This window comes from Electrona antarctica (assembly GCF_951216825.1).
Source record: "Electrona antarctica genome assembly, chromosome: 7".
Taxonomy (NCBI): Eukaryota; Metazoa; Chordata; class Actinopteri; order Myctophiformes; family Myctophidae; genus Electrona; species Electrona antarctica.
In genome coordinates this window covers 39294722-39320810 of record NC_136812.1, presented here as the reverse complement: position 1 = coordinate 39320810, position 26089 = coordinate 39294722, and the positions used below count along the sequence as shown (strand labels likewise).

Below are 26089 nucleotides of genomic sequence, written 5' to 3'. Positions count from 1 at the left end.
ATCTGCCTGCCTTCAAATGCCCCGTGGCAACCACAGCAAAGAGCACAAAAACGTAAATGGATGAAATTATATCCATATGATCCAACGGGACAGCTAAGGAGAGGCAGGTTTCTCATGCGCTTCGTCAGGATACAAAATTAAACACAGCTTGGCTAAAACATTCGCATTACATAGTTTACACATATCATTTCCACAGCCAAGCGAGACCCTTTTAGCGGCCAGCCTCATCTGTTGCAAATAGCGGCCTAATTTGAATCAAAGATAGCAAAAGTTTTTTTTTCCATCTCTCCAAACTTGATGGAGATGAATTCACACACACTTAAGTTTTTTGTTTTTTTCATGCACATACCCCGCATACACACACATACACACACACCCCTGCCTCCTCCCACATTTTGAGAAGCCTTGATTTATGAATGGTGAGATATGAGTACACACAGCAAATGACTAAAAGCCCAGGACTGTTGTCCAGATGGGAATGAACAAGCGAGCGACGGAGCGCTAGCTCAGCCGATAAATTGGTGGGAGGAAGTAGTCATGTAAATGACTAAAGAAATTGTTCTGAACAGCCATTTTGCACTCATGCCCCGCATAGTTTGGGGGGCCAGATTAAAAACTATGCAGGATGGCACAACAGGAAGCGCTCCTATGATGGCTAAATGAGGCTGCTCCCATAATGAGCGAGCAGGCCCCAGCTGGTTTGTTCCTCTTAGCAGGCTGTTTGATGGAGATTGAGGAGGAAGTGCGATGATGGATCTAAACCCCTTGTTACGTTGCAGAGGCCCTGGCACAACGCGAGTCCTGCTGGCTGCACAACAATGTGGTGAGGCTTCATGGAAGCACTTAACCTGCTGCGATTCAGGGGCCTGCATTCAAATGTCTACCGGCTCTGCGGCCCTGCATCACATTAGGAGGGCTAAGATGTGATTTCCTCCTGAACCAGCCAGCCCGGGGTTTACCGGTTCACCAGGTTGAGGGAAGGAGGAAAATAGGGTCAACTTCTTCAAGAGAGGAAAAAGAATGAAAGGAAAAGGGATATCTCTTCTTGCGTGTTATCATACAGCGCTAGCAGTGAACTGAACCAACTTCCATCCCAGCTAGGTCCCCGGTTTCCACTCTCAGCATATTGAATTTTCATTGTGGTCAAGTGGCACAGGTTGTCTAGAAGTTATTGTTGCCTGTAAGAAAACGGGCCAACTTATGCAGTTCCCCCTTTGAGTCTCACTCACCGTCTAGCAAAGACTGGGTCAAGTTTCAGTCAAGTGACCTGTTGGATCCACGTCAAGACTTCTCAATAGGAATGGACAGTGTTTGGACACACTGATACTCAACATACAGCAGTTGGGTTACAGTATGTTTTCTGTGCAAAACTGAACTTTGTATCTTGGACATGGTATCTTTATATTGGTAAAAATAGCATAAATGTTTGTGGGCTTGCACATTGGATGAATATTTACTGGATATAAGTACTATGTTGTGTTTTAGTAAAAGGTTCCTTGCTGCAACCTGTTGTTCTCTGACAGGCCACTGTAACAGCCCCCTATCTTTGTCTGACAAGTGACAGTGTGCGCCCACTACAGTAGCTACCCTAACTATTTCTAATGGCTAATTAGAGTGCATCACAAAGGTCTCAGTGCCGTGGCCATTAGTAACCATCAAGGCATTAATTATAAACTCATTCATGTAACCCGAGGCCACTGTGAAAAAGACAGACTGGGGGGGAATGCAATGAAAAATCCTAAACACGATCTGTGCTCTGAGACGGCGCCTGGACTGATGTTACTGGCAGTCAATACGGGATCCTGTTTGACGAGCGTGCTGGCCGCCGCCGCGGCTGACACCCGGGGTTCAATCTGTCCTGCCCCTCTCACTCACACCTGCTTCCATTCTCTCGCTCTCTCTGTCTGTCTCTTCGTCTATCTGGCAAAAGGACCTCTTCCCTCAGCCATACAATAGAGTGCTACAAACCTGAATGGACTCCATGACTCCATTTGATACCAGCGGTGTTTATGGATGACGGATGGCACTTCATCCACGATCACTGAGCACAATGGGAATATGTTTAATTCATCAATTGATCGGCTTTATTGCTCTTTTGTTGGGACGATTATCTGATATAATCCAGCGTGATGGTTGGCTCTGTGTGTAAGCAGCTTTCTCTCCTCACGTGTCCTCTCCGTCACGTTCTCCATCGTTCAGTGTTTTGTTATTCGTTCAGTTTGTATTCCCAGCCTCTACCGTTCAGTCACATTTATTGTCCCTGGCTTCACCACCCATTGCTCTCTACCAACACACACACACACACACACACACACACACACACACACACACACACGCACACGCACACGCACACGCACACGCACACACACACACAAATCCATTGCTTATGCCCAGTGTGTCAAGTGGTCAGTCCAGGCCTGGTTCTTAGGGGTTAAGTGTCTTGCTCAGGGACACATGGTCCTGACATAAGCGTCCAGTGGAACCGGTGACACAGTCCCACGCGGCCTACCCACTCAGCTATTGAACTTTTCTGGTATTTAACAGGATCCTGGTCACTCTCCGCCAGCCTACAGTGTAGTTTTACACGGTGAATTTCCAGCCCGAGTGCTCGAGAAGTGAGGAGTGTTTTAACATGTCCTCCTCAAAATAGAATGATAGAATTCATGTTAAATATTGGCAATGTTCCCCTTTAAGCTTCTAGGTTGCCAAAATTACAAGCAGCCAAAAATAAGGAAGCCAAGGGTCAAAATCGTACTCAGAAACAGAACATATCCCTGGGTCTTCACAATGATCAGGTATGATGAAGAAGTGCTAGGTTAAAAGAAACAAGAGCCCTTCTTTGGTTTTTTTGGCCCGCCATTCCTTGTCCACACAAGGCGAGTTGACACAGCTGTCTAAAGGCTTACACCCATTATAGCATACATTGGTCCACTCCATAACTCTGACGTGACAACAAATAAACATTTCAGAACTCCCGTGGGTTGCCAAGTCAAATAGATTGACGCCAGAGGCACCACAATATTCAGAGGGAAAACATGCCGGTGAAATTAAACAATAGGTCAAGATGGCACTGTGATCAACACCAGCCCAAGGACTTGCGGGCATGCAGGGGCGAGGAGAGGGGAGAAGGCATTTACGCAAGCCTCTGGAGGGGCACCAGACCACAAAAAGCTTTCTGGGTGAAACGGCAGCTGCCCAAGAACTGTGGAGCAACCGAGATGCCACGGTGCCCCTGAACATGTTAGCTCTTCAGCACGCCATAAGGCTGTGTTCTGTTTTCTCTCTGCGGGTTTGAGGGTCCGGTTTCCAGTTATGGGTATATGGCTGGTTGCAATAGATCAGACTGTGCCAGTCATCCAATGTGTCAGTTCTTATCAAGGCGCGGGCCTATCAACCAGTGCATACACTTTCGCACATCATTCTACATTTACGTTTCAATAAATCAATGCAAAACCACATTTCACTGAGTGGTTCACTTATCACATTCAATAATGTCAGTCCCTTCTCACTATACTAATGTGTATATCTGCCCATGCTCCAATAGGAAAACATTCGTTTGAGTGAGGAAAAACAACACCTCATTCCTGTGCAATTACACTGGACAAAAGCAACCTGCCAAGGGCAAAAATTGTGAGGTTCCAGTGTCTGCTGGTATTCCACGGTAAACATTTTCATATTTATGGAATATTTTCCTTGAAATTTCTCATCAGACATTTGTTTATGTTAGCCGTAATATGAGTGGAAGCCTGGCACTTACTGCCTCTGCACAAAATTGCCAGTGAGACTGCAGGCTATACGGCATGACACTGGCTTTTTCTTCATACACAATATCCATTCGCACCGGCTGTACTTTAAATTGCGCATGACCTAATCTAAATTTCTTGGCTTAAATCATCCAAAATTGGCACATCAGTGATACTGATTTCGGTCGGGTTTTGTCTCGGAAAAGGAAGCGGTGAAATTTAAATGACAGTCCGTGTACGTGACAGTCTGAGAAGTCTGTGTTACGGAACAGGCCAAAGGGAGTGGGGGGGGGGGGGGGGGGTGTGGGGGGGCAGGGGGTGGTGTGGGGGTAAGACGGAAGAATAAAAAGAACCTGCCCTAACTTTATGCTGTAATTCTCCGCAGAAACTAAACAACTGTGGTTCTAAGCCTGGCATAAACCCTTTTTACATCGATGTTAAACTAATTCCAAAGCTGAACAGATTGAACACAAAACAGATGTTTGAAAGTGAACTCTTGAAGAGAGGGGGGAGATAGGGAGGGGGGAGAGAGAGAGAGAGAGAGAGAGAGAGAGAGAGAGAGAGAGAGAGAGAGAGAAGGAGAGAGATCAAGATGATGGAGATAGAGAGAGAAAGTCTTTCTGGAGACATTTAGTGATCATTGGGGTGTAAAACACTATGGGGGAATGTAAATCTGCTCTTAAATATCAGATCCATTGTGTGTGATTCAACTGTCATATGAAAGCAGGGCAGTAAAACAGCATGTCAACATGTCCCACTGAGAGGACGCATCACAATGAGAGGACATTTCAGGACACTGATGCCCGGGACATTTCAGACTTTAGATGGTTAGTCGTACAATGGTGTTGTTTGCCAAAAATAACTATAATCTACAAGCTCACAACACGTCACAATGCGGCGTTGTGAGCTTGTGGAACGGCTATTTTCAGCACGGCATAATATGACAAAGTATAAATTATGTATATTAAGTATTAAGTAAGTATAGCCAAACTTTCTTTTCCTCTCCCTGTCTCAGGCTCTCAGCTGCCAAAGTCTCTCTCTCTCTCTCTCTCTCTCTCTCTCTCTCTCTCTCTCTCTCTCTCTTTCTCTCTCTCTCTCTCTCTCTCTCTCAGTGGTTTGCGTCTGAAAGCAGGAGGCTGGCAGGAACAGTGAAGTGCAGCCTCGACAGCGCAGCATAGATGGATGGACAACCAGCCTTGCAACAAGCAGCAAACAGGGAAGCGGCATCCAACCATTCAAAGCTCTAATTGCTACACTGGATCCCAGCTGCGAACCACATTTTGAGGACTGCAGTCTGCTAACGGTCCAAAACAAACGCTCTGAAGTGCGCGTTCAGTGCATACCACATCAGGCATCACACTTCACAACGAATTCTGGACAAACCATCGTTTCTTTGGGATGACATCACGTTGGATTTGATTGCCGTCCTGGTCTGGCTCTTCTGGGCCTTCGCAATCATTCCGAAAAGGTTCAAATTAAACCCGGCATGCTAACCGCGGAATGGCGCAGTGCACCATTTAAACATGACACACTAAATGTAAACATATCTTTCATTACATAATTTATCCATATTTTTCTCTTAGTGTTTATGTTGTACAGTAGCGGCTCACTTGCCCACATACATTAGCCCCAAATCTAACGTAGTTTGGTGTGGGGGACGGACTGGGTGGAGGGATACTGTAGTTCCAGGGTTGTGGTCTGGCCCTGAGGCAGACACGGTCTGGAGCCGTGTAAATGTCCCTCTTGTTTGCTTGTTTGTCGGGTGATGGCATGGAGGCCGGGGGCAGATGTTGCTCTGGGCTCCGTTCTGTGTGATGTCTGCTCGCAGACTACACCAACCAACCAATACCTCAAAACCCCACCGGGTCGCGCTGAAAGATTGACCTCTTTTCACACATTTCGCTCATACACTCTCACCCGCTGCGGTTCGGTGTGTGTTTGCGGAGTGGCTGCTGAGGCGCAAATTGTGTCTGGGTACAAAGGTGAGTCTTGTGTTTTATCATGTCCAACTGGCAAGAAAGGATTTGTTTGAGTTTACTTTTTTAAAGGCCACAAACATGTTATTGCTGTATAATTATCTGTCAGACCGTGGCTGAGAAATAGTTAACTTACGCCTCCGCGTTCCACGTGATCCGTCGCTCTAGCCAGAAAGCCCGTTATTAAAGACCGACAACCTGGGAGCATTTTAGAGTACTACAGGGAGGATTCACGCTCATACTGTAACAGGCCCATGACCTGACAGAGGCCCATGACAGAGATCCCAATGTGCAAGTTGATCACTCCCCCCTCCCTCTCTGCTCCCCAAAGTGGACCCAGGTCCACTTCTATCCGATAGCCCCTGAACATGACGGAGACCCACATACAGCGCATGCACAGCCCCAGCCTCGTCCCTCCCATATATTAAGTAAAGTGATCTGGCTCACTGGAGAGGTTAAACTGATTAAGCTTTTGGATGGGACACAATTATGACACAATCTTTGTGCAATGTATAGCCAGCCGGTCACAGCCCCCAGGTTCCTCAGGTTTCCGATACCGGAGCGTGATTAAATATTAAGGAAATTGCAAACTCAAAATATTGCATTCCAGACAAATGCAATTAGGGAATATCACATGCAGTAGATCCTCCACGCTTTGATACCTGGTTACGCATTTGAAGGCGAGGTAGCTTAGTAGCTGTTCTGTTTTCCTCATATTTTTATTTTTGCTTGATTTTATTGTGTCCATTCGCATTAGTTTAACCACCCTAGATACCCAATTCTGGGACGAACATTCTGAAAGAAATAGGCGATTAGCTCTCTCTCTCTCTCTCTCTCTCTCTCTCTCTTTCTCTCTCTTGGGGGGGTGTCAATGAAATATATAGATAGGGTTTAAATGGTTAAAGAGAGGTTGTCTGGCTATACAGAGAGAGTGTTGATGCATATCTTGTTGTGGTTGTGCGATATGTGGTGCATGTATCAAAACCGTGCCACTTTACAAACACCAGATCCAAGAGAAAGAGACATAGGGAGAAAGCAAGACATGAAGAGGGAGAGAGAAAGGGTGTGTGCGAGTGTGTGTGTGTGTGTGTGTGTGTGTGTGTGTGTGTGTGTGTGTGTGTGTGTGTGTGTGTGTGTGTGTGTGTGTGTGAGTGTTTGCGTGTGTGTGTGTGTGCGTGTGTGTGTGTGTGTGTGCGTGCGCGTGAGTGTGTGGAGGGAACTGGATCGCATTACTGTAAAAGATTGACTGGAAAACTTTTACGGCCTGACAAGAAGTTGGCCTAGCCCACTCGACAAGGAAAACAAGCAAGATCCATCTATTTCCAGGGCTTTCATTGCCGTGCCAAAACATCAGTCTCAGAGCCTCTCTGCCAGCGGTTTCATCATACTAATATCACATATGGACAGCGTTGCCTTACTGTTAGCATGACGGCCGTGTGGCTGAGTGGCACATTGAAACTGACAGGAGGCCAGGAGATAACCGCAGGGCGAGATTACGGCTTTGTTGGAGGAATCAAACAATCAAGCTACCTGATGAACTCCTCCGACTGACGAATGACTGACAGCGTTAATTATGTAAATTGTTCAGTGGAGAGAGCGGAGGCACCACTGGACCTTCGGTTAGAATGCAGGTAGTTTGACCCTAACAACAGTATCCAATTTAGGCTCTGATTGGGGATTTTTTTGCCAGTTTAACAGAGCTTAGGTACTGCATTTCCTAATCACGCAGTTACAGTAGTTGCGACATGCTGAATCAGTACCACTTCTCCCTTATTGACTCTGATTACTTCAGTTGAAATGAGCGATATGTAGACCCTGTCCTATGCAGCTACAGAAGAGGGCTTCTATCCATATACTGTATGTGCTTGTGTGTCTGTCTACTTGTGTGTGTACAGTACAGTATGTGTGTACTGTATGTCTACATAAGCTGTTCTGAGAGAAGAAGACCAAGTCATCATACTCTCCCTTCTCTTTTTTTTCATAATCTAAAGTTAAAGTCTGTAATTAGATTAGAGAAAAATTACAATTTTGCTTTAAACATTTAGGGAATTATACAGCATTTGGGGAACCACATAGAAACGGAAGGGCTCCAATGTAGATCTGGGACTTTGCTCCAATGTAGATCTGGGACTTTGCTCCAATGTAGATCTGGGACTTTGCTCCAATGTAGATCTGGGACTTTGCTCCAATGTGGAGCTGACACTTCATGCAGTCTGTGACATCAGTTATCTATGATGTTTCAGCGTGACCACAGCCTTGTTGACTTTTACATTTAATCAAAGTAAAATATTTCAAATAGCATAAATTTAAGTGGCAGACAGTACTTCCTAGTGGGAGCCTGCATACAAAGTTTAGCGCTGATCGGTCCCGCGAGATTTGTGAGATTAGCTCCGGAGACACACACACACACACACACACACACACACACACACACACACACACACACACACACACACACACACACACACACACACACACACACACACACACACACACACACACACACACACACACACACACACACACACACACACACACACACACACACACACACACACACACACACGTCATAGACAGCCAGCCTTTTGCAGAGCCACGCCATAACAACATTGCAGAGGAAAGACGCACTCAGGCACACACCCTGTCACATACATGTGACACACCCTGTCACATACATGTGACACACCCTGTCACATACATGTGACACACCCTGTCACATACATTTGACAGGGTGGTTTTGGTGGTGGTTTTGGTGTGTGAACCTTTTTCAAAACCCTGTTCTGGGAACCAGAGCACAGTTTTACGTTGGCAATTCAAGGGTATAATCAAACATGCACGCATGTGTGCATGTGAGTGTGCTTGTGTGGCTGCATGTAATATCCATAATGTGAGGTTTGCACTACTCATCCCTGCTTGCTTTTGCTGCTGCTCATACTGTACATATGCTGCTGCTCTCACCACTGCTGTCTTGCTCAAACACTGCTGCTCACCGTCCACCACCCCAGCTACCACCTGTTGTTTTGTATCTGTTTATTTACGGGGGAGTCCCTATATGGTCGGGAGATTCACTTTATCAGACTACCTAAAAGCCAAATCCAATTAATCGCCAAACCATAATAAATATATTGCTCCATTTTATGTTCAAAATTTGTTGAAATGCATCAGCAATTATTTTACTTTGTGGTATCAGGAAATGATGCTGCTGATGTGTTTGAACTACTTTCAACCTGGTGTCCATAGCATTGTGAATTGTAGATGAGCAATCTTTTTTAAATGGTCAATAAGACTTAAGTGGTTAAAGTAAAGTTCAGTGTGTGTGTATTTATATTTACTTATTTGCTCGTTTATTATATAATTAAAATGTTCTTTTCCTATATCGAAGTTCAATACAGTATTATACACTTTATTTATCCATTTATTGATTTATGTATAAGGTTATTTGTGTTTAGTGTTATTAAATTGTTTGCTTATAAGTTAAATATTCTCATATAGAATCTAAGGTTTTTAAATAAATTAGAGCCTTTTTCACTTTTTGACAAAATATTAGTCAAAACATTGGTAATCGGTGGGCATGGAGTCATGATGGACTCTCCAAAATCAGAATCATTGGGAGCTCAACCATCATAGGTTTTCACCAACGGTGAGGGTGGTTACACTGCCGACACCATGAAGCCACGCTCAGAACCAGCTGAGATGTGGTGGCAGCTAAGCCGTCCAGACAGGGGCCAGAGTGAGCGTAAGAGACAGGTACAAACACATTAATATCAACGTCACTCGCCGCCTGCGCCCAGTGACCAGACAGCTCCGGTTTCAGGTGGCATTCAGAGGAAAAGTCGGGTCATGCGCTGAACCTCAGTTTTAATTAGCTAATGGCACTCACTGTTTCATCTCCTGCATCTGAGCTGATTGCTCACAAAAGAGTCCATTTACCCCCGAAAAACACACGCCATCTTGGCACCGCCGCCGTGCTCCATGTCTCAATGTCTGCAGCTGAGGGATTTCACCACTCTCTTCCAAAAATCGGTCTAATAAATCTAAATATATATGTTTGCTGGTTTCACACCAGTGAAAAAAGAGGAAATTCCATGATCTACGCTTTTTTCCGCCAGGTCTCGACATCCAACTTTCCTTCAGCAAGTGGTTTGAGCGGGTGCACGTGTGGTGCAAGTATGGTGTGTGTGCGCGCGTGTGCGTGTGTGTGTGTGTGTGTGTGTGTGTGTGTGTGTCTGTGTGTGTGTGTGCGTGTGTGGACAGAGTTCCATTAAACAGGTAATGCAGGGTGTGTTTTATCATTAAGCACTGTGTGGGTGGCTCTCTCATTCTCGCCCTGGATTCTCACTATTGGTTGACACTAAGGTCCAACTCCTTTGTTTGTGGATGAACCTGGTCCTAGTTTTCATTCAAACGCAGCACTTCATCACAAAGACTCCTCCAAAATAAATCAACTAACTTAACGCAAAACAGAGCGTGACTCCATGGCATGTAAAAGTATCATATATTTCTACTTTAGAAAAACATGATTGTGTCATACATCAATCCTAAGAAGTTTAAAGGGCGGAGAAGATTTATAATGGTTTCCATTCTTTAAGCCAAACACAGAAACACCTGCTCATCAAAAGTATTAATGCTGAAATTACAATTGCACTGAATATCATTTATTTACTCTACTTATGTCTTTATATATTTTTTTTCATGTCAATATATACAGTATACCTTGTGAAAGCTTAAATCTTAAGCATAGCAAAAAGCAATAACATATTTCCTCAAGTTGACTTTTGTCAACTTGTGTTCTGTTTAGCAGTGTGTTAATTAGCAGTGTGTTCCTGCCTGAGGTGTACATTTAAATGCTCTCTGTCTCTTACCACAGAGGCATTCCACAATTTAGCTGGATATTTATTTGACCTTCAGGGACAACAGGCCAACATTCAGAATTTCAGACACTTTAAATTCTCAGGGCCACGTCTCTGAGAATCCTCATAAGATATCAAAGCCTCGGGACTCTGTCAGGGCTGCTCTCTCACTGGATATATTTTAATATTTATGCAGACAAGAGGAAAAAAATGCAATAAACTGAAACAACATGCCGAATTAAGCATGAAACACAACAGGATATTGCAAGGAGATTATGTTGTTTCCTTTTCGGCCGTTGTTTCCCTGCCTGCCCGCCCGCCTGCCCTATACACAACAGCCCGGGGCTTGTCTTAATTAGCGAGGGGAGGGGGCATGAAAAGTACCTTCTAAAACTTTACAGTGCTCTTAAAAGTGCCTCGAACTCAGCCGTTTACAGACTGAGGTCTGCTGGCATTTCTTTTTTTTATGTGGGTATCCGTTAAAATATTAGCTAGGTACGGACGGTGACAGACGCAGGGGTCGGTGTACGACTCATGCGTTGTTGATAATGACTTTTTCTTGCCAAAACGCGGCATGAATCAAATGCTGTGCAGCTGTAGGAGGAGAGGGGGAGCGCAGGGAGTGTTATGCTTGGATGTTGAGGGGAGCCTCGCCTCATGAGCGCCCACTGGAATCTGCCGCTGGAAAGCTAATAAAGGGATTAAGCCCCGGATTTTTCTGGAGCATTTGGTCCTAAATCAAAATGTCTCATCTGTTTCCTCTATAGGAATTGCTGGAATTCTTAAATGCCTTTGTGTATTGCATGAGCACAGCGGACACAACAAGTAGGCCAGAAGGAATGAGAGGCAGAGACAGGCTAAACAAGGACTTGAGCTGCATGGTGTACAGAGTGAACACACATGCATGCATGCACGTACAGTATGCATACTGTACATGCATACATGTTCTTCTCTCTCTCTCTCTCTCTCTCTCTCTCTCTCTCTCTCTCTCTCTCTCTCTCTCTCTCTCTCGCCCTCCACTTTAGTTTCTATCTCGACAAAATGGAATAGTACAGTAATCTTGATTATGTTATGTATACATTACATTGTATGATATTTACTTTTGTTTAATATTTTGGTGTCAGTGTGTTGGCACAGGAAATATATTGTACTGTAAATTGTGTCTGAATAATCCTGTAAGGTATGGGCTGCAAATTCATTCATGCATACACAAATGCATGCTCATGTCGACACATGCACGCACACACACGCACACACGCATAAACCCACCCACCCACGCACGCACGCGCACACGCGCACACACACACACACACACACACACACACACACACACACACACACACACACACACACACACACACACACACACAAGCATTCCTGTCATCACACTAGGTATGAAGCACTTATTGCAAACTCAATACACACACACACACACACACACACACACACACACACACACACACACACACACACACACACACACACACACACACACACACACACACACACACACACACACACACACACATGAAGACACATGTTTATTTCTTCTACGCCTCAAAGTTTATCTGTTGAATTCCCAAATCAACACACATCCTATCCCTACTGATTAGACCTATGGACTCAATCTCCAAAACATTTCACGTTTCTGTTTATGCTCAGTCAGAGAAGTGAGAGAGTAACAGTCCACCCTACTATACAGAGAATCAATACTTCCTATTGTACCCACCAATCTTCGCACTATGTGTGTGTGTGTGTGTGTGTGTGTGTGTGTGTGTGTGTGTGTGTGTGTGTGTGTGTGTGTGTGTGTGTGTGTGTGTGTGTGTGTGTGCGTGCATGTGTGTGTCACGTGTGTGTGTCACGTGTGTGTGTGCGTGCGTGCGTTGGAGTTTGGAGTTAACAGGCGTGCGTCCCGAGACAGAGTCCAGTACCTTGTCCGCACTGAAGCCAAATTGTTCTAGAATCCACATCTGTGAAACATCTCCCTACACACACACACACACACACACACACACACACACACACACACACACACACACACACACACACACACACACACACACACCTTCACAGCGTTACATTTATATACACCCCTATACTGTATGTACACACACACACTTGTGCACATAAACATTCAGTCAGTCTGCTTGCCGTCCTTTCCATGTGTGTCACCCAAGTGTGACATCAACGCTCACTTGAGGCACACCTTCACCGCTCGACGAACGAACGAACGAACAAACACACACATACACACTCGCAAAATGAAAGATGAATAAAAGAGTTTTATACTGCACACGTGCAACGCACACTGCAATAGTATAACAGTTGGATTGCGTACAGCGCAGCAAATTACTTCCAAATTGTTTCGTTTATACTGAGCCAGGGTAGCATAGCGTAGACTACGGAGCCAGGGTAGCATGAGGAATAACACTTCGGTGTGAGGAAAGGCAGTGGAGTGTGTCAGTGTGTGTGTCTTTTTCAGCTGCAATCAACACTCACCTCAGAGGCTCTGAAGCTTATAGTTGCGCATCGGTGTCGCGCACCAAAAATAGCAGATATACAAGCTCACAGCGGGTTGCAGCGCGACGCATTGAGAGCTTGTAGATCTGCTTGTAGAGTAGACGCACGGCGAAACCAAGTATGAATCGGGCATCATGGCTAGCATCAGAATCTATCAGGATCGGCACAAGTTGCCATATTCAACACCACATAAATTACCTCAAAGTGTGACTTTCTATTCCCTTTTGAAATTCTCTCACCTCAGTGAATTTTACAAGCCGCTATTATACAAAGTTATTTAGAAAATAAACAAGGTCTGTACTTCATCAGAGAGAGAGAGAGAGAGAGAGAGAGAGAGAGAGAGAGAGAGAGAGAGAGAGAGAGAGAGAGAGAGAGAGAGAGAGAGAGAGAGAGAGAAAGAGAGAGGGAGAGCGAGAGAAAGTATATACTTGAAATAAAACAGGTGCTACAGAAATATTGCAGACTCAAGTTTTTCAATAATTAGAATTTGGACAGATTCCCGAACATGAAGAAGACCACTTCTGAGGCTTTGGGCGAAACCATGAATTGAGCAAGACTAGAAACTGTTGCCGCGGCCATCCCTCCGTATAGCTCTCCTTCTCCCAGACTACTACTTTTCTCCCCGTGTTTGGTTTGGATATAAAAGCCAATTCACTTAATACTTGTGGGACAGCTAAACATTTAAAGCTCCCATTTAAAGGGATCAAGTGTAGGCATTGTTTAGTTATGTTAACCAGATGTGTTGGCTTTTCAAGATCTGAATCCCCTTCTTAAAAAACACAGCGCCCGTGAAAATAAACATGGCTTCACCCTACACAAATTGTGGACTAATTGTGTATTTGGACTAAATCATTCTTGAGGTTGGAGGGCTTTTTCCATTTGCTAAGGGATGCCGGCGAATGACAGCTTGACATTGATTAGTGTGTTGACTTGTGGAATTGGAGCTTTACCTGTAAAGAATACAACCACCGATCTATTTATGTAGTGACAAGGTAGCCCACGAGCCATAGCATAGCCCCACATCTTCAGTGGAAAAAAAAATGTTCGGCTGCAAATATATGAATTGCAAACATATCTGATTCTCAAACAAAACAATGTACAAATTCATGCTGAAATGTAATCAGCAATGAAGCAAGTCTGGTTTTGGACATGGGGTCCCCCCCCCCATTTATTGAGGAACAGTCATCTTGAAGGGAATTTATTCAAATTGAATGGAAAATGTCTCATTTCATCAAACACCGTCTTCATTTGACAGAGAATTTCTAGGTTGTATTTATGGTAACAATTTGAGACACATAAAAAAAAATTTTTTGAATTAAATAAATATGAATTATTCGCTGCCAACACATTTTCTAACAGTGTTTGGCCTGGACTTTGCATGAGTTATTGATAATAATCCCCGGTGACCCCAACAACAACCAGAGAGTTATGTGGCAGAGGGGCTGTGAACAAAGCTAACATTCAAGTGTTAGTTTAAAATGAATGTACCCTTTTTTCCACTCTCAACACTCGCACACAGGATTTTGCTACTGTAGGAACATTTGGGTTCTGGCCTGGCCTGCATGGAGCTTGAGCTCGAGATGTAGGTTGACTCACCATGCACTTGTTGGGTTTCTCTCCAGAATGGACCCTCATGTGGATGAGGAGCTTGTAGCGGGCGTTGAAGGGCTTATAGCGCCGTATGCAGCCCGCCCAGAAGCAGGTGAAGTCCTCTCCTTTGCGCTGGTCGATGTGGACCTTCTCGATGTGCCTCACCAGCTCCTCCTGCTGTTCGTACGCGGCACTGCAGTCGATCCAGCGGCACACCTGCTTGTCGCCCGGCACTCCTCCTCCTCCTCCGAGCTCATCTCGCTCCGGGGCTGCGTGGGACCCCACGGAGGAGGGTTTGAGTCCCAGGGAGGAGGAGGAGGCTGGCCCTGTTGGCTGACTGTGGAGCTGCAGCAGGCCCCCCTGGGTGGGGCCCACATACTGATGCAGGTGGTAGGGGCGGAGGCATGGCGGGCCGCGGGGGGGGCCGTGTGGTGAGGGTGACGGAGGTGCCCGCTCCGCCCGCTCAAGTGGTGGGGGTGATGGTGGTAATGATAGTGGTGCTGAAAGAGCTCATCCTCACTGGGGGAAAAGTCGTCCAGGGGCTCCTGTTTTAGGGCGGCCACTGCTCTCTGGCCCCCATCCAGCAGGGCCCCGGATCCGACCCCCATCCCTCCGGACATCAGGGTCCCGCTCATCAGCACCCCCAGACCCTCCGAGCCACCTCCCCCTCCCCCGGACCCGGGCCCCTGCTGCATGGAGCCCTGCTCCTCGCACAGCCCCTGGCCCTGCTCCGGCTCCAACGAGGACACAGACGAGGACGAGGAGGAGGAGGAGCAGGCGGAGGAGAGCGACAACAGGCAGGTGGCAGGTGAGGGCAGATGACAGCTCTCCTGTAGCGCAGTCCGCAGGGGGCTGCCGTGAGGCGGGGGGTTGAGGGGGGCTACCCGGGAAACAGAGGAGGAGCAGGTGGCTGCGGAGGGTGGAGAAGTAGAACAGGACGAGGAGGAGGAGGAGGAAGAGGGCGAGAAGCCGGCGTTGCTGCTGTGGCTGGGCGGCGAGGGGTTGGTGCGGGGCCCGTTGACACAGGCCACCATCGACATCTGACTGGGGGAGGAGGAGCAGATGATGGCGCTGATATCGATCCCCTCCGAGGCAGCGCCGGCCGCCGACGGGGAGGCCGCGAGCACGATGTCAGCGCTGGCGGTGCCGGTGGCGGAGGTGGACTGCGAGGCCAGGGACAGGCAGAGTCTCTTCAGGCTGCTGGCGCTGAGGTGCCGCGCTGAATGACGGGTACCGGCGGTGGGGGACAAAGCCAGCGGGGAGGAGCCATCTTCATTATTAAACGGGTACGGCGCGTCCCCTGACACAGCGGCTCTGCCCAAGCCGTTCACCACGCAGTCGCCGCTGTTGCTAACGTGCGGACCGTCCACCATGTCCCCCCTCCTCACCCCCGCCCTCAGTCCCATAGCCGCACGGCAGTTGTGATATCCGGCCTGGGGTGTGCCAGAGACCCCCGGCCCTGTGGACGGGGCCGAGATCTTGTAGCCCATGGAGGACTCCTGTTTGACGGGGTAAGGGAGCGTGGATCTGACCCCGTTGGAGCTGCCGCAGCCCGGGTTGGGAGAGGCGACCGGGAGGGGACCTCTGGAAAGCAGAGGAGGACCTACGGAGGGGGAGAAAATACACAGAGATGGGGGGGGGGGGGGGGGGGGGGGGGGGGGGGTGAGTGCTATGCGATTAGGGCGACACTGAGGGGAATATGAGCGCTATTAGTTGACTGGCTGTTGATAGATAGAGGCCAGCTCATCCTTCTCACAACCCCCACATCTACCCACCTCCTCCAGCAAACCAACAGAATAATAACAGCATTTTAGCTACGGTACAGCACGTCTCTATTAGGAACTGAACTGAACTGTACACACAGTCCAAACCATCCCATGTGTACAGATGTTACTGACTTATGACCATGCAACATCGGCCAACGATGATTTCATAAATAAATTAAATGAGCCCGTCTGCCATGAGGAAAAGCAATGAATGGCCATTTATAACTAAGAATAGAGTGAGGGGGGGACGGGGGACGTGGCTACAGAGAGATCGGGAGGCCTGACAGGGTCTTTGAAGACACAAAGGGGTTAAACCCAACCCAACATCGGGGAATAAACAGGGAATCACCTGTTTTTGGTGGTATAATGGCAGCCTGTGAAGGGGGAGGGGGGTATTATGGTGGGAATCTTTGCCCCGCTGAATGGGGGAGCCAGGTCGGATTTCTCCATGCGTCGCTGTGATCTCCTACATAATCATCCCTGTCAGTTGGCTCATTATGGATTTTGTCCAAAGCCCCTGAGTGATGTGAGAAGGGCCCTCTTTTTCTCTGGACTGTCCCATGAAGGAATCAGCTTTGTGCCTTGTCCCCAGCATGCCAAACGTTAGCTACTTTGCCATAGTTGTCAATTAACCCCTATTTTATACTTCGCCGCACTACGGTGTCGCACGAAAATAGTGAAAATAGCCGATCTACAAAATTGAACATTTTCGTCTACTTTTTGAACATGCCCAAAAATAGGGACACCAGGTTGAAAGTGGTTAACAAAATCCCAAATGTATAGCCTATTGAACTATGCGCTTCAGACATGTTTTGTGTAGAAGGGTTATGGTCCACTGGGTGACTGATCGAGGGTTTGAGAACCGGAAGAGGGGGGGGGGGGGGGGGGTTAGAGGGGGTTAGAGGTGAGGCCGCACATTATTGTGTCTGTCGCTGCACTCTTTTTATGACCCGCAAACATCCAATAAGATGCAGTCTTGAAGACTGTTCTGCAGATGAGTTTAATTACTATACTTAAAATGTTATATTCTGTAATTCCTTTTTTTACGAGATTGCATAGAACTTTCTGTCATCAACATGTGAGTCAAGATAATTCAATATGTTTTATAAGATTTGGCGAAACATTCTCGATTACAAACATCTGTCATCTGATCCACAACAGGACTGCAAACATCTCATTTTGTTTCGGATATCACGAGTTGTGCGTCATCAAAAGGAAACAACGCAGTGGCGTGCACAGACATTTAGAGGGGCAGGTGCTCAAGTGGAAAAAGGGCACTTTGTGCAGCGCATGGAACCGGCCGGTTGCCTTAATAGTGTGAGATTTATAGATTGTGGGGCCTAAATAATATATTAGAAGCTTTTTATCAAGAATTGATCAATGTTACCATGGTCCACATACTGTACAAAATAAGAAAAAGGCACATTGCCAAAAGGGCAGGGGGTGCTCTAGCACCCCCTAGTGTCTATCTGTGCACGCCACTGAAACAACGGCAACGGCAACATGAATGTATGCTGTATGTACACTAGCAACCATGGGTTGCCGCTCCAGATGGCTTTACCTTGCGTCTTGGTGAGATGATCCATCCTGAAGATGTAGGTCTTGTGTGGGTCTCTCACAGTGCAGGGTGTGGCTGTACGTCTCGGCTGGCAGTACCAGGCTCTGCCCACCGCAGCGCATCAGGGTACCATCACTACCGCCCAGGTCACTGGCACCGTCCTTCTCCAAGCAGTAAGCACCGTTCACTGTAAAAAACAGTGCGGGTGGAAAAGTGTCACGGTGATGTACTCACATAGGCCTAGTTAAACAAGCTCCTCCGCAGATGCGCGCAATCAATTTCCGATGTACTTTAAATTAGACAGATATGAGGCTATTTTGATGCACAAAAACACATGGCTAATTCATCACTTGACATGTTGTACTCACTGGGCCATTGTTTTTGTTAACGGAGCGCTGAACCAAAGTCAATCTCAGGCTTAGAAAAAACTTGGCAGACGTAGATCAGATTCGCAGAGCTATTGACAGCCCCAGGAGTGCCGTCAGCCACGAGAACTCCAATAGTTCAACAGCAGAGAGCGTTCCATCAGTGACATGTTGAAATCCTATTACAGAAGGTAATGAACGCTCAAGGAATAGTCGCTGGCAGGAGGGACCGTGCACTGTACGTGATGATATACGGCAGAAGATGCTCTTTGGTGAACTGTTGGGCTGACAACACCGAGTGATGCAAGTGATGTTGAGTTGTGGGAAAGCACAGTACTTTGTTGGGAGGAATTCATTCATCACCATTAAACATTAAACATGAACAGTATGATGTTGCGAGTATCGTCGTCGGTGGGCGAATGATCATGTGTCCAGATCAATCAGTGCCCATACCTGAGGCGGGGTTTGGCGAAAGGGCCTTTCTGTGTGGAGTTTGCATGTTCTCCCCGTGTCCCCTAGGGTAGGTACCCTCACAAAAAAACATGCAGTGATCCTGGTCTCTAAACTACCTCTGAGGTACTCTGATGGAGAGGAAAGAAATGGGTCGGAATAACGTGTTCCTTCCACGTGCTACGTCCGGCCTGGGAAACTCCTCAAACTCCTCTCCCCTGTCAGGTGAAAAGAAGCAGCTTGGACTCCTCATGCATAGAAGGAAGCATGAGGTCAGTCCGCTGCCCTCCCCAGGTTGGCAGAGGAAGTGTCGCGCCCAGGATTACATTAGATAATTGACACATGGGTGAAAAAAATGGGTTGCAAAATCGTGGGATAAAAAATAAAAAAATAAACCTGGGCATGTCATTAAAGGCGAAAATCTTCCAAACTTTCAAAAAGAACCAATCTTCAAGCTCACATTTCAAATGTTCTGTGAGTTTCTCTCACTGTGGAGGATCTACACGCTCACAGTGAGTCACAAAGTGACACGTTGTCAGCTCAGCTTGTAGATTACGGGACACTGTCATTCCACTAAGCATAAAATAGGGTCTGTGGTTAGTGCAGATTAATGTTCTCTTTTATATACATGATCAGTTTTATGAGGGAATTGTGTGTAATTGACTATAGTAAGGCCTTCTTAATTTAAAACTGATCTCATTTAATTGATATGCTGCAACATATTTCATTTCATGTGTACTACTCTCGTTAAAATATGGAGGCATTTTGATTCCATTTTTAAAGGAATACTACAGCGAATTCATGCCCAGAAATTCAATCTAAACCATATTTCTGCCTCAAGAATATGGCCCAAAATGTACAGCTGAATTGTCAAAGCAGGCCAAACAAAATGGTTCCAATGGGTAAGACGATATCCCCTCTTACTCATGTGTAGGAGGCCACACTTCCCCTCTTCCAACTTGCCTAACTCAATTTCTCAAATTGAATTTTCTGCTAACGATGTTATTGACAATGTTATCACACCCCATGAGCTTTTATTAAGACAGTCACCCAAACACCCCCGTCTGTGACACAGTGCAAAATGGATACAGGATTAAGAATGGAAATGATATATAGAAGCAAAGGGTAGCAGTAAACAAGAGGAGGCTATATTGGGTCAAATGTTTGCCAAGAAATTGAGGGGAGTCAGATGAAAGTTATGATGGCTAATAATGATGGGGATTGTGCAGAACACAGAACACACAGAGATAAGGAAGAAACACAAAGCTACCCTAGGGAAGACAATCTGAGTCGAGAAGAGAAAAGGAGAGGAGTTCATCGTTCCATATTAACCAGAGTACCGTTAAGTGGAATATTATTTTCACATGTCATCCAGGTTCAGAATGCAGGGGGTAGAGAGTCCTATAGAGAGGCGAGGAAGTGTAGGCAAACCAAACAGTGGTGCAGGCAGGCTATAAAAGCCATGCTGGTTTCACTCAAACACATAAACAGAAGGTAAGATGTCATTGGTCTGTTTTCAGGCCATACAAATAATTCCTGGATTGTTCTGATTGTGTTGCTGTTGATGTTGTTGGTGTTGATGTTTTCGTGGCTCGTTGGCGATGCGTCCCTACAGAGCGATTGTATCCAACTGGAGTTGTGTACAAACATCCTCAAGGCCCCCGCGGACGCCAAGCCAAGTGTTCCTGGCCGCAAATGGTGTAATCTGAACACGATGGTCAATAGTGACAACAGGATACAGTTGGGATAGAGATGAGTAAAAGTCTCTTAATTAAGCCACAACTGTTCACATGCACACACACAGAATCGTACATACACAATGCGCACACACGCACGCACGCACGCAGGCACGCAGGCACGCAGGCACACACACACACACACACACACACACACACACACACACACACACACACACAAAGTCACACACACAAAGTCACACACACACACACACACACACACACACACACACACACACAACACAGATGAGCCGTCAACACCATAAAGCAGAGGAACAGATTTTCTGAGTTATGCCTTAACTGTCCCCAGAAATAAATGCTTGGGAAACACGCACGCACACACGCACACATGCATACATGCACACACATGCACGCACTCACCCACACGTCGCACGCACACACACATGCATACATGCACGCGCACATGCATTGACGCACGCACCCCCCCCCCCCCCCCACACGCACACACACGCACACACACACACACACACACACACACACACACACACACACACAGATCACCATTATCATAAAGTACAGGCCTGCGCCAGGACAACTACTAAATCTAACCCCACATAAAAGACAATGCTCTCTCAGCAAAGCAGATTGCCCTGTTTCGAAATACGTAGGACAGTGGATGGTCGCCAGTGAAAATACGCCACGGAAATCAGTAAATACACACACACGCACACACACACACACACACACACACACACACACACACACACACACACACACACTGGAGCACTGATTACCTGCCATTTGCTCCGTTTATAGAGATTGAAATACAACCATTGTTATCCCAGCAAGTCTTCATTGGAAGCCTTTATGTGAATACCTGCACCATTGCCAGCGACTGTTAAACAGGGCAGAAGCATCAGACCTTTGTGTGTGTGTGTGTGTGTGTGTGTGTGTGTGTGTGTGTGTGTGTGTGTGTGTGTGTGTGTGTGTGTGTGTGTGTGTGTGTGTGTGTGTGTGTGTGTGTGTGTGTTTTTATGTCTTTCCTAAAGCATCCACAGCTGGTATCAGTTCTAATGGACTCACACTTCTGCAGAGCCTGGAGAGCGAGATGAGCTGGAGAGACATGGTCCTGTAAGGTCCGGTAAATGAAAGCTGCAATCTGTAACGTATTAACGAATACATATGTATGGTATGTTAATACAATATAACTACATCTGCTGTGGTTGGAGGTTGGATGAGTGTTAGAAGGTCTCTCAGTCTCATGATGAGTGATAGAAGGTCTCTCTCAGGCTCATGGTGAGTGATAGAAGGTCTCTCAGTCTCATGATGACTGATAGAAGGTCTCAGTCTCATGATGAGTGATAGAAGGTCTCTCTCAGGCTCATGATGAGTGATAGAAGGTCTCTCTCAGGCTCATGATGAGTGATAGAAGGTCTCTCAGTCTCATGATGAGTGATAGAAGGTCTCAGTCTCATGATGAGTGATAGAAGGTCTCTCAGTCTCATGATGAGTGATAGAAGGTCTCTCTCAGGCTCATGATGAGTGATAGAAGGTCTCTCAGTCTCATGATGACTGATAGAAGGTCTCTCATTCTCATGATGAGTGATAGAAGGTCTCAGTCTCATGATGAGTGATAGAAGGTCTCAGTCTCATGATGAGTGATAGAAGGTCTCAGTCTCATGATGAGTGATAGAAGGTCTCTGTCTCATGATGAGTGATAGAAGGTCTCTGTCTCATGATGAGTGATAGAAGGTCTCTCTCATGTGGGAGACCTGGGTTTGAATCCCAGGTAGGACATCAAGGGCTCCATTTTCGTCACCGCTAAACCCCTTATCCCTAAACTTCTTTGCCTTTCTTTACTATTTTGCAAAACATTTTTGAATCGTTAAAATGGCCAGTCTACAAGCTCACAACGTGTCAATGTACATTGGCTAGTTCAACTATTCAAAAATGTTTTTCAAAATAGTAAAAAAAAAGGCAAAGAAGTTTAGGGATAAGGGGTGTAGCGGTGACGAAAATTGAGCCCCAAATGTCCTATACCTTGCCTACCTTGGATACCCCCTGGGTGGGGTTGGCAAAAGGGCCTTTCTGTGTGGAGTTTGCATGTTCTCCCTGTGTCCCTATAGGGTAGGTATACCCTCACAAAAAACATGCAGTAATCCTGGTCTCTAAACTGCCTCCCCCTGGCCAGTCGGGGCACCTGATGGAGGGGAAAGGAACTGGTTGGAATAATGTGTTCCTTCCACGCGCTACGTCCAACTGGGGAAACTCCCCCCCCTGTCAGGTGAAAAGAAGCGGCTTGGACTCCTCATGCATTGAAGGAAGCATGAGGTCAGTCTGTTGCTCTCCCTAGGTTGGCAGAGGGAGTCTAGCACTGAGGATTACATTAGATGATTGACACTCAGGTTCCACACAAAGATTCCAGACTAATATCTAACACCTGCATCTCCAAGGGACAGATTAAAAGAAATGCCTCTGGTGTTAAAACTGCCTCATATTTGCATACAAGGCCCTGATTGGTGCCCCATAACTAGGGGGGCTCAGTGTTAAAGTGGACGCTTTGCATCCAGTTCGATCCCCGGGCTCCCCCAGAGTTAGTGTCGAAGTGCCCTTGAGCAAAACGCTGAACCCCTTATTGCTCCCGATAAGCAGGTTGGTGCCTTGCATGGTTTCCACAATATACTTTAACATAAACTTAGCTGACTGCTGAATGCAAGAATATCAAATGATCCCTCCAACCAGCCCTTTTTAGTTTAAAGTCTTCTGTTTGTATAAAAGTCAATTCAGATCAAACATTTATGTAGCTGCAAGGATCACAGTGGAAATAATACTTTATTGTGTTTCATCACCGGTGACAATGTCTTGTCCTGCTGCAAGCGATAGGGCAGCTCTCCAAGGATGACAATGTCAGTCGGTTCAAACCACGTTTTGGTGTAATGAGCAGCACAGCCTCTAGGGGCCAGTAGCGGGTCTTTTCTCTCACAAGCATAACCTGATTCATGTCTTTTAAATTGTCCAATAAATGAAACTGAAAAGCATGTTTTGTTTATTAAAATGCAACACAATGTGCTTCAGTGACTCTGCACAGAATTGCACTTGTTCATTTCCATTTTCCTTGTGTTGTTTCAACACAGGATTTTCTTTTGTTGCTTCGCCGAATACATTTGATTTCCAGTACACATTGACTCACATGTACAGTATGTACTGTCCTGTATGTAAGTATGTCTCTGCATGTATGTATGCCTCATATACTGTAGGTATGTATGTATGTTTCTATGGAAATAAACAATTGAACTTGGACACAAAGGGATAGAGAGGTCAGAGGTGTCTCTGCTTTGGGCTTTAGATGTCAAAGTCCTCGATCAGCATATATGCTGTACAATGTTAGCGCTCCAGTGATTTAGAGCTTTGCAACATTAACAGAATCAGTCATGCTCTGGCCGGGGAGACAGAAACAGACTTCTCCACATATGGTGGCTTGGACGCAACCCAGCGGTAAATTCAGTTTATATTGAATGTGCCATGGTAATTCAGCGTTGAATATTTCATTGTGTGTTAAGGCCCCGATTGATCAGGAGGTGGACGCCAGGGAGAGGGAAGGAGGGAGAGAGAGGACAGAGATAGAGAGGGAAAGAGAGAGACAGAGAGAAAGAGAGAGAGAACTATAGGGAGAAGAGGTGTGTGTGTGTGTGTGTGTGTGTGTGTGTGTGTGTGTGTGTGTGTGTGTGTGTGTGTGTGTGTGTGTGTGTGTGTGTGTGTGTGTGTGTGTGTGTGTGTGTGTGTGTGTGTGTCTGTGTGTAGGTCTGCACATGTACACTCCGTGACATTGTTCGATGTGTGTGTGCATGCGTGCGTGCGTGCGTGCGTGCGTGCGTGCGTGCGTGCGAGCCAAACCAGCCTGATATGGACGGTCCATGGGTGGTCTGTTGAGCAAGGCGGCTGTGTGTTCATAGTAGCCTTCATACTTAACATTCCATCGTCTCTGGATACCAACTGTACTTGATGAATGAGCAGGAACTTCAGATGTTTGACCCCGGGGGGGAAACAACGGCTGGCTCTCTCGTAAATGAATATCTGTTGTAGTATTAACCTAATCATCTTCCTTCATTTGTAGGTACAGCAAGTGGAAAATAGTTTACACAACTTTCTACTCTAATGAGTTTTAACACTGAAACCACTGTACCATGCGGGCTGAGTTGCAAAGTACATTTCTGTGCAAAAAAATACATTAAAATTTAGTAGCTCACATGTAATTCAGTTAAAGGTAAAATCAAATAAATGTGATTTAATACACTGCACTCCACATCCCCACAGAGTCAGTTTTGATAACACGGAGATGGACGCTGTTCAGAGACACACACTTGTTATAGTGTTCAGCCACAATTAGGCATGCCACTCTGAGGGCTTGACATCAGAGATGGAGAGAGCTCCATCTCTGATGTGCGTGGAGGGAGAGAGAGAGAGGAATAGAAGAGAATATAGTGGGATTAAACGAGAGCTTGAGAAAAAGAGAGAAAAAGAAGAGAGAAGAGAGACGGCACAGTCAGTGTGTCTGTATGTGCGTGCGTGCGAGAGAGAGAGAGAGAGAGAGAGAGAGAGAGAGAGAGAGAGAGAGAGAGAGAGAGAGAGACATGCCGGTGCCAGAAGCACCCGAGGCAGGCATTCTGTTCAATACAGACACATGTACAGTACAGATGTGTTGGATCATCCTCACATGCAAACCACTGATGTCAGCATTAACATCCACAAATGCACAACACACAAAGAAGGGCCCTATTGTAATGTCCCCTCTTTACACGCCATCACCCATGACAAGAAAAATCACAAAATGCACCATTGAATGATAACACGGTACCTAATGATACAATCCAGCCGCGAACATCAAAAAGTGGGATGTTCCATCCAATGAGCATGCCATCACATGGCTATTGTCTCCGCCCGCCCCCTTTTTCTATCTGAAGTGGTATGTTCTGTTCAATCAGCATCACTAAAGTGAGGCTAAACGGAGGAGCTCACTGAAGATTATGTAGGGGCAGGGGAGGGTGGGTGGTGGGGCTGCACAGGGCTGGAGATGCGGGGTAAGATTAATAGGGGAGCACTATGCTCCGTTGCACATGAGTACATAAACTATGGCTTCAAACAAGGGGTGTAATTATAAAAAAGGGATACGCGTGGTCGCTGCTGGAGAACTGACTAAACTGCGGGGACACGTGTGATTATTTCTTGGCTCTGCCGCGTCGGGATAAAGGCGGTTCCAATCACTCCCCTCCAATACGTTATACTGTTCTGATGTCATCCATTTGTCATGCTTCCTTCTGCTGCTCCGAGAGCCGCAGGGGAACACAAATAGCATAAAGCACGTAAAGAATATCAGATGCATCATAACCACCGGTGGAAAGTGAGTTTCAATCCTTTCCCTTCGCTGATTAAAACATCTGCGGTAACTGTAGGAGATTTCTGTTCCTTTTGCAGAGTTAGACAATAGACAGAAACAGAACAAATGAATGGACAGAGACTTTATAATTAGGATAATTAGGGTGCGACTCCCTCGTTAACAGAACTATGCGGTCACAC

At 46.3% G+C, this 26089-nt stretch overlaps 1 protein-coding gene across 1 annotated transcript in view; it reads right to left on the bottom strand.

The window, feature by feature from the left end:
- glis1b (GLIS family zinc finger 1b) overlaps nt 1–26089 on the bottom strand; it is a 112818-nt gene that overhangs the window by 45867 nt on the left and 40862 nt on the right. Inside the window, 4 exon segments of the mRNA XM_079505511.1 lie at nt 14686–15092; nt 15095–16112; nt 16147–16282; nt 18007–18190. Coding sequence (XP_079361637.1) covers nt 14686–15092; nt 15095–16112; nt 16147–16282; nt 18007–18190 — 1745 coding nt within the window.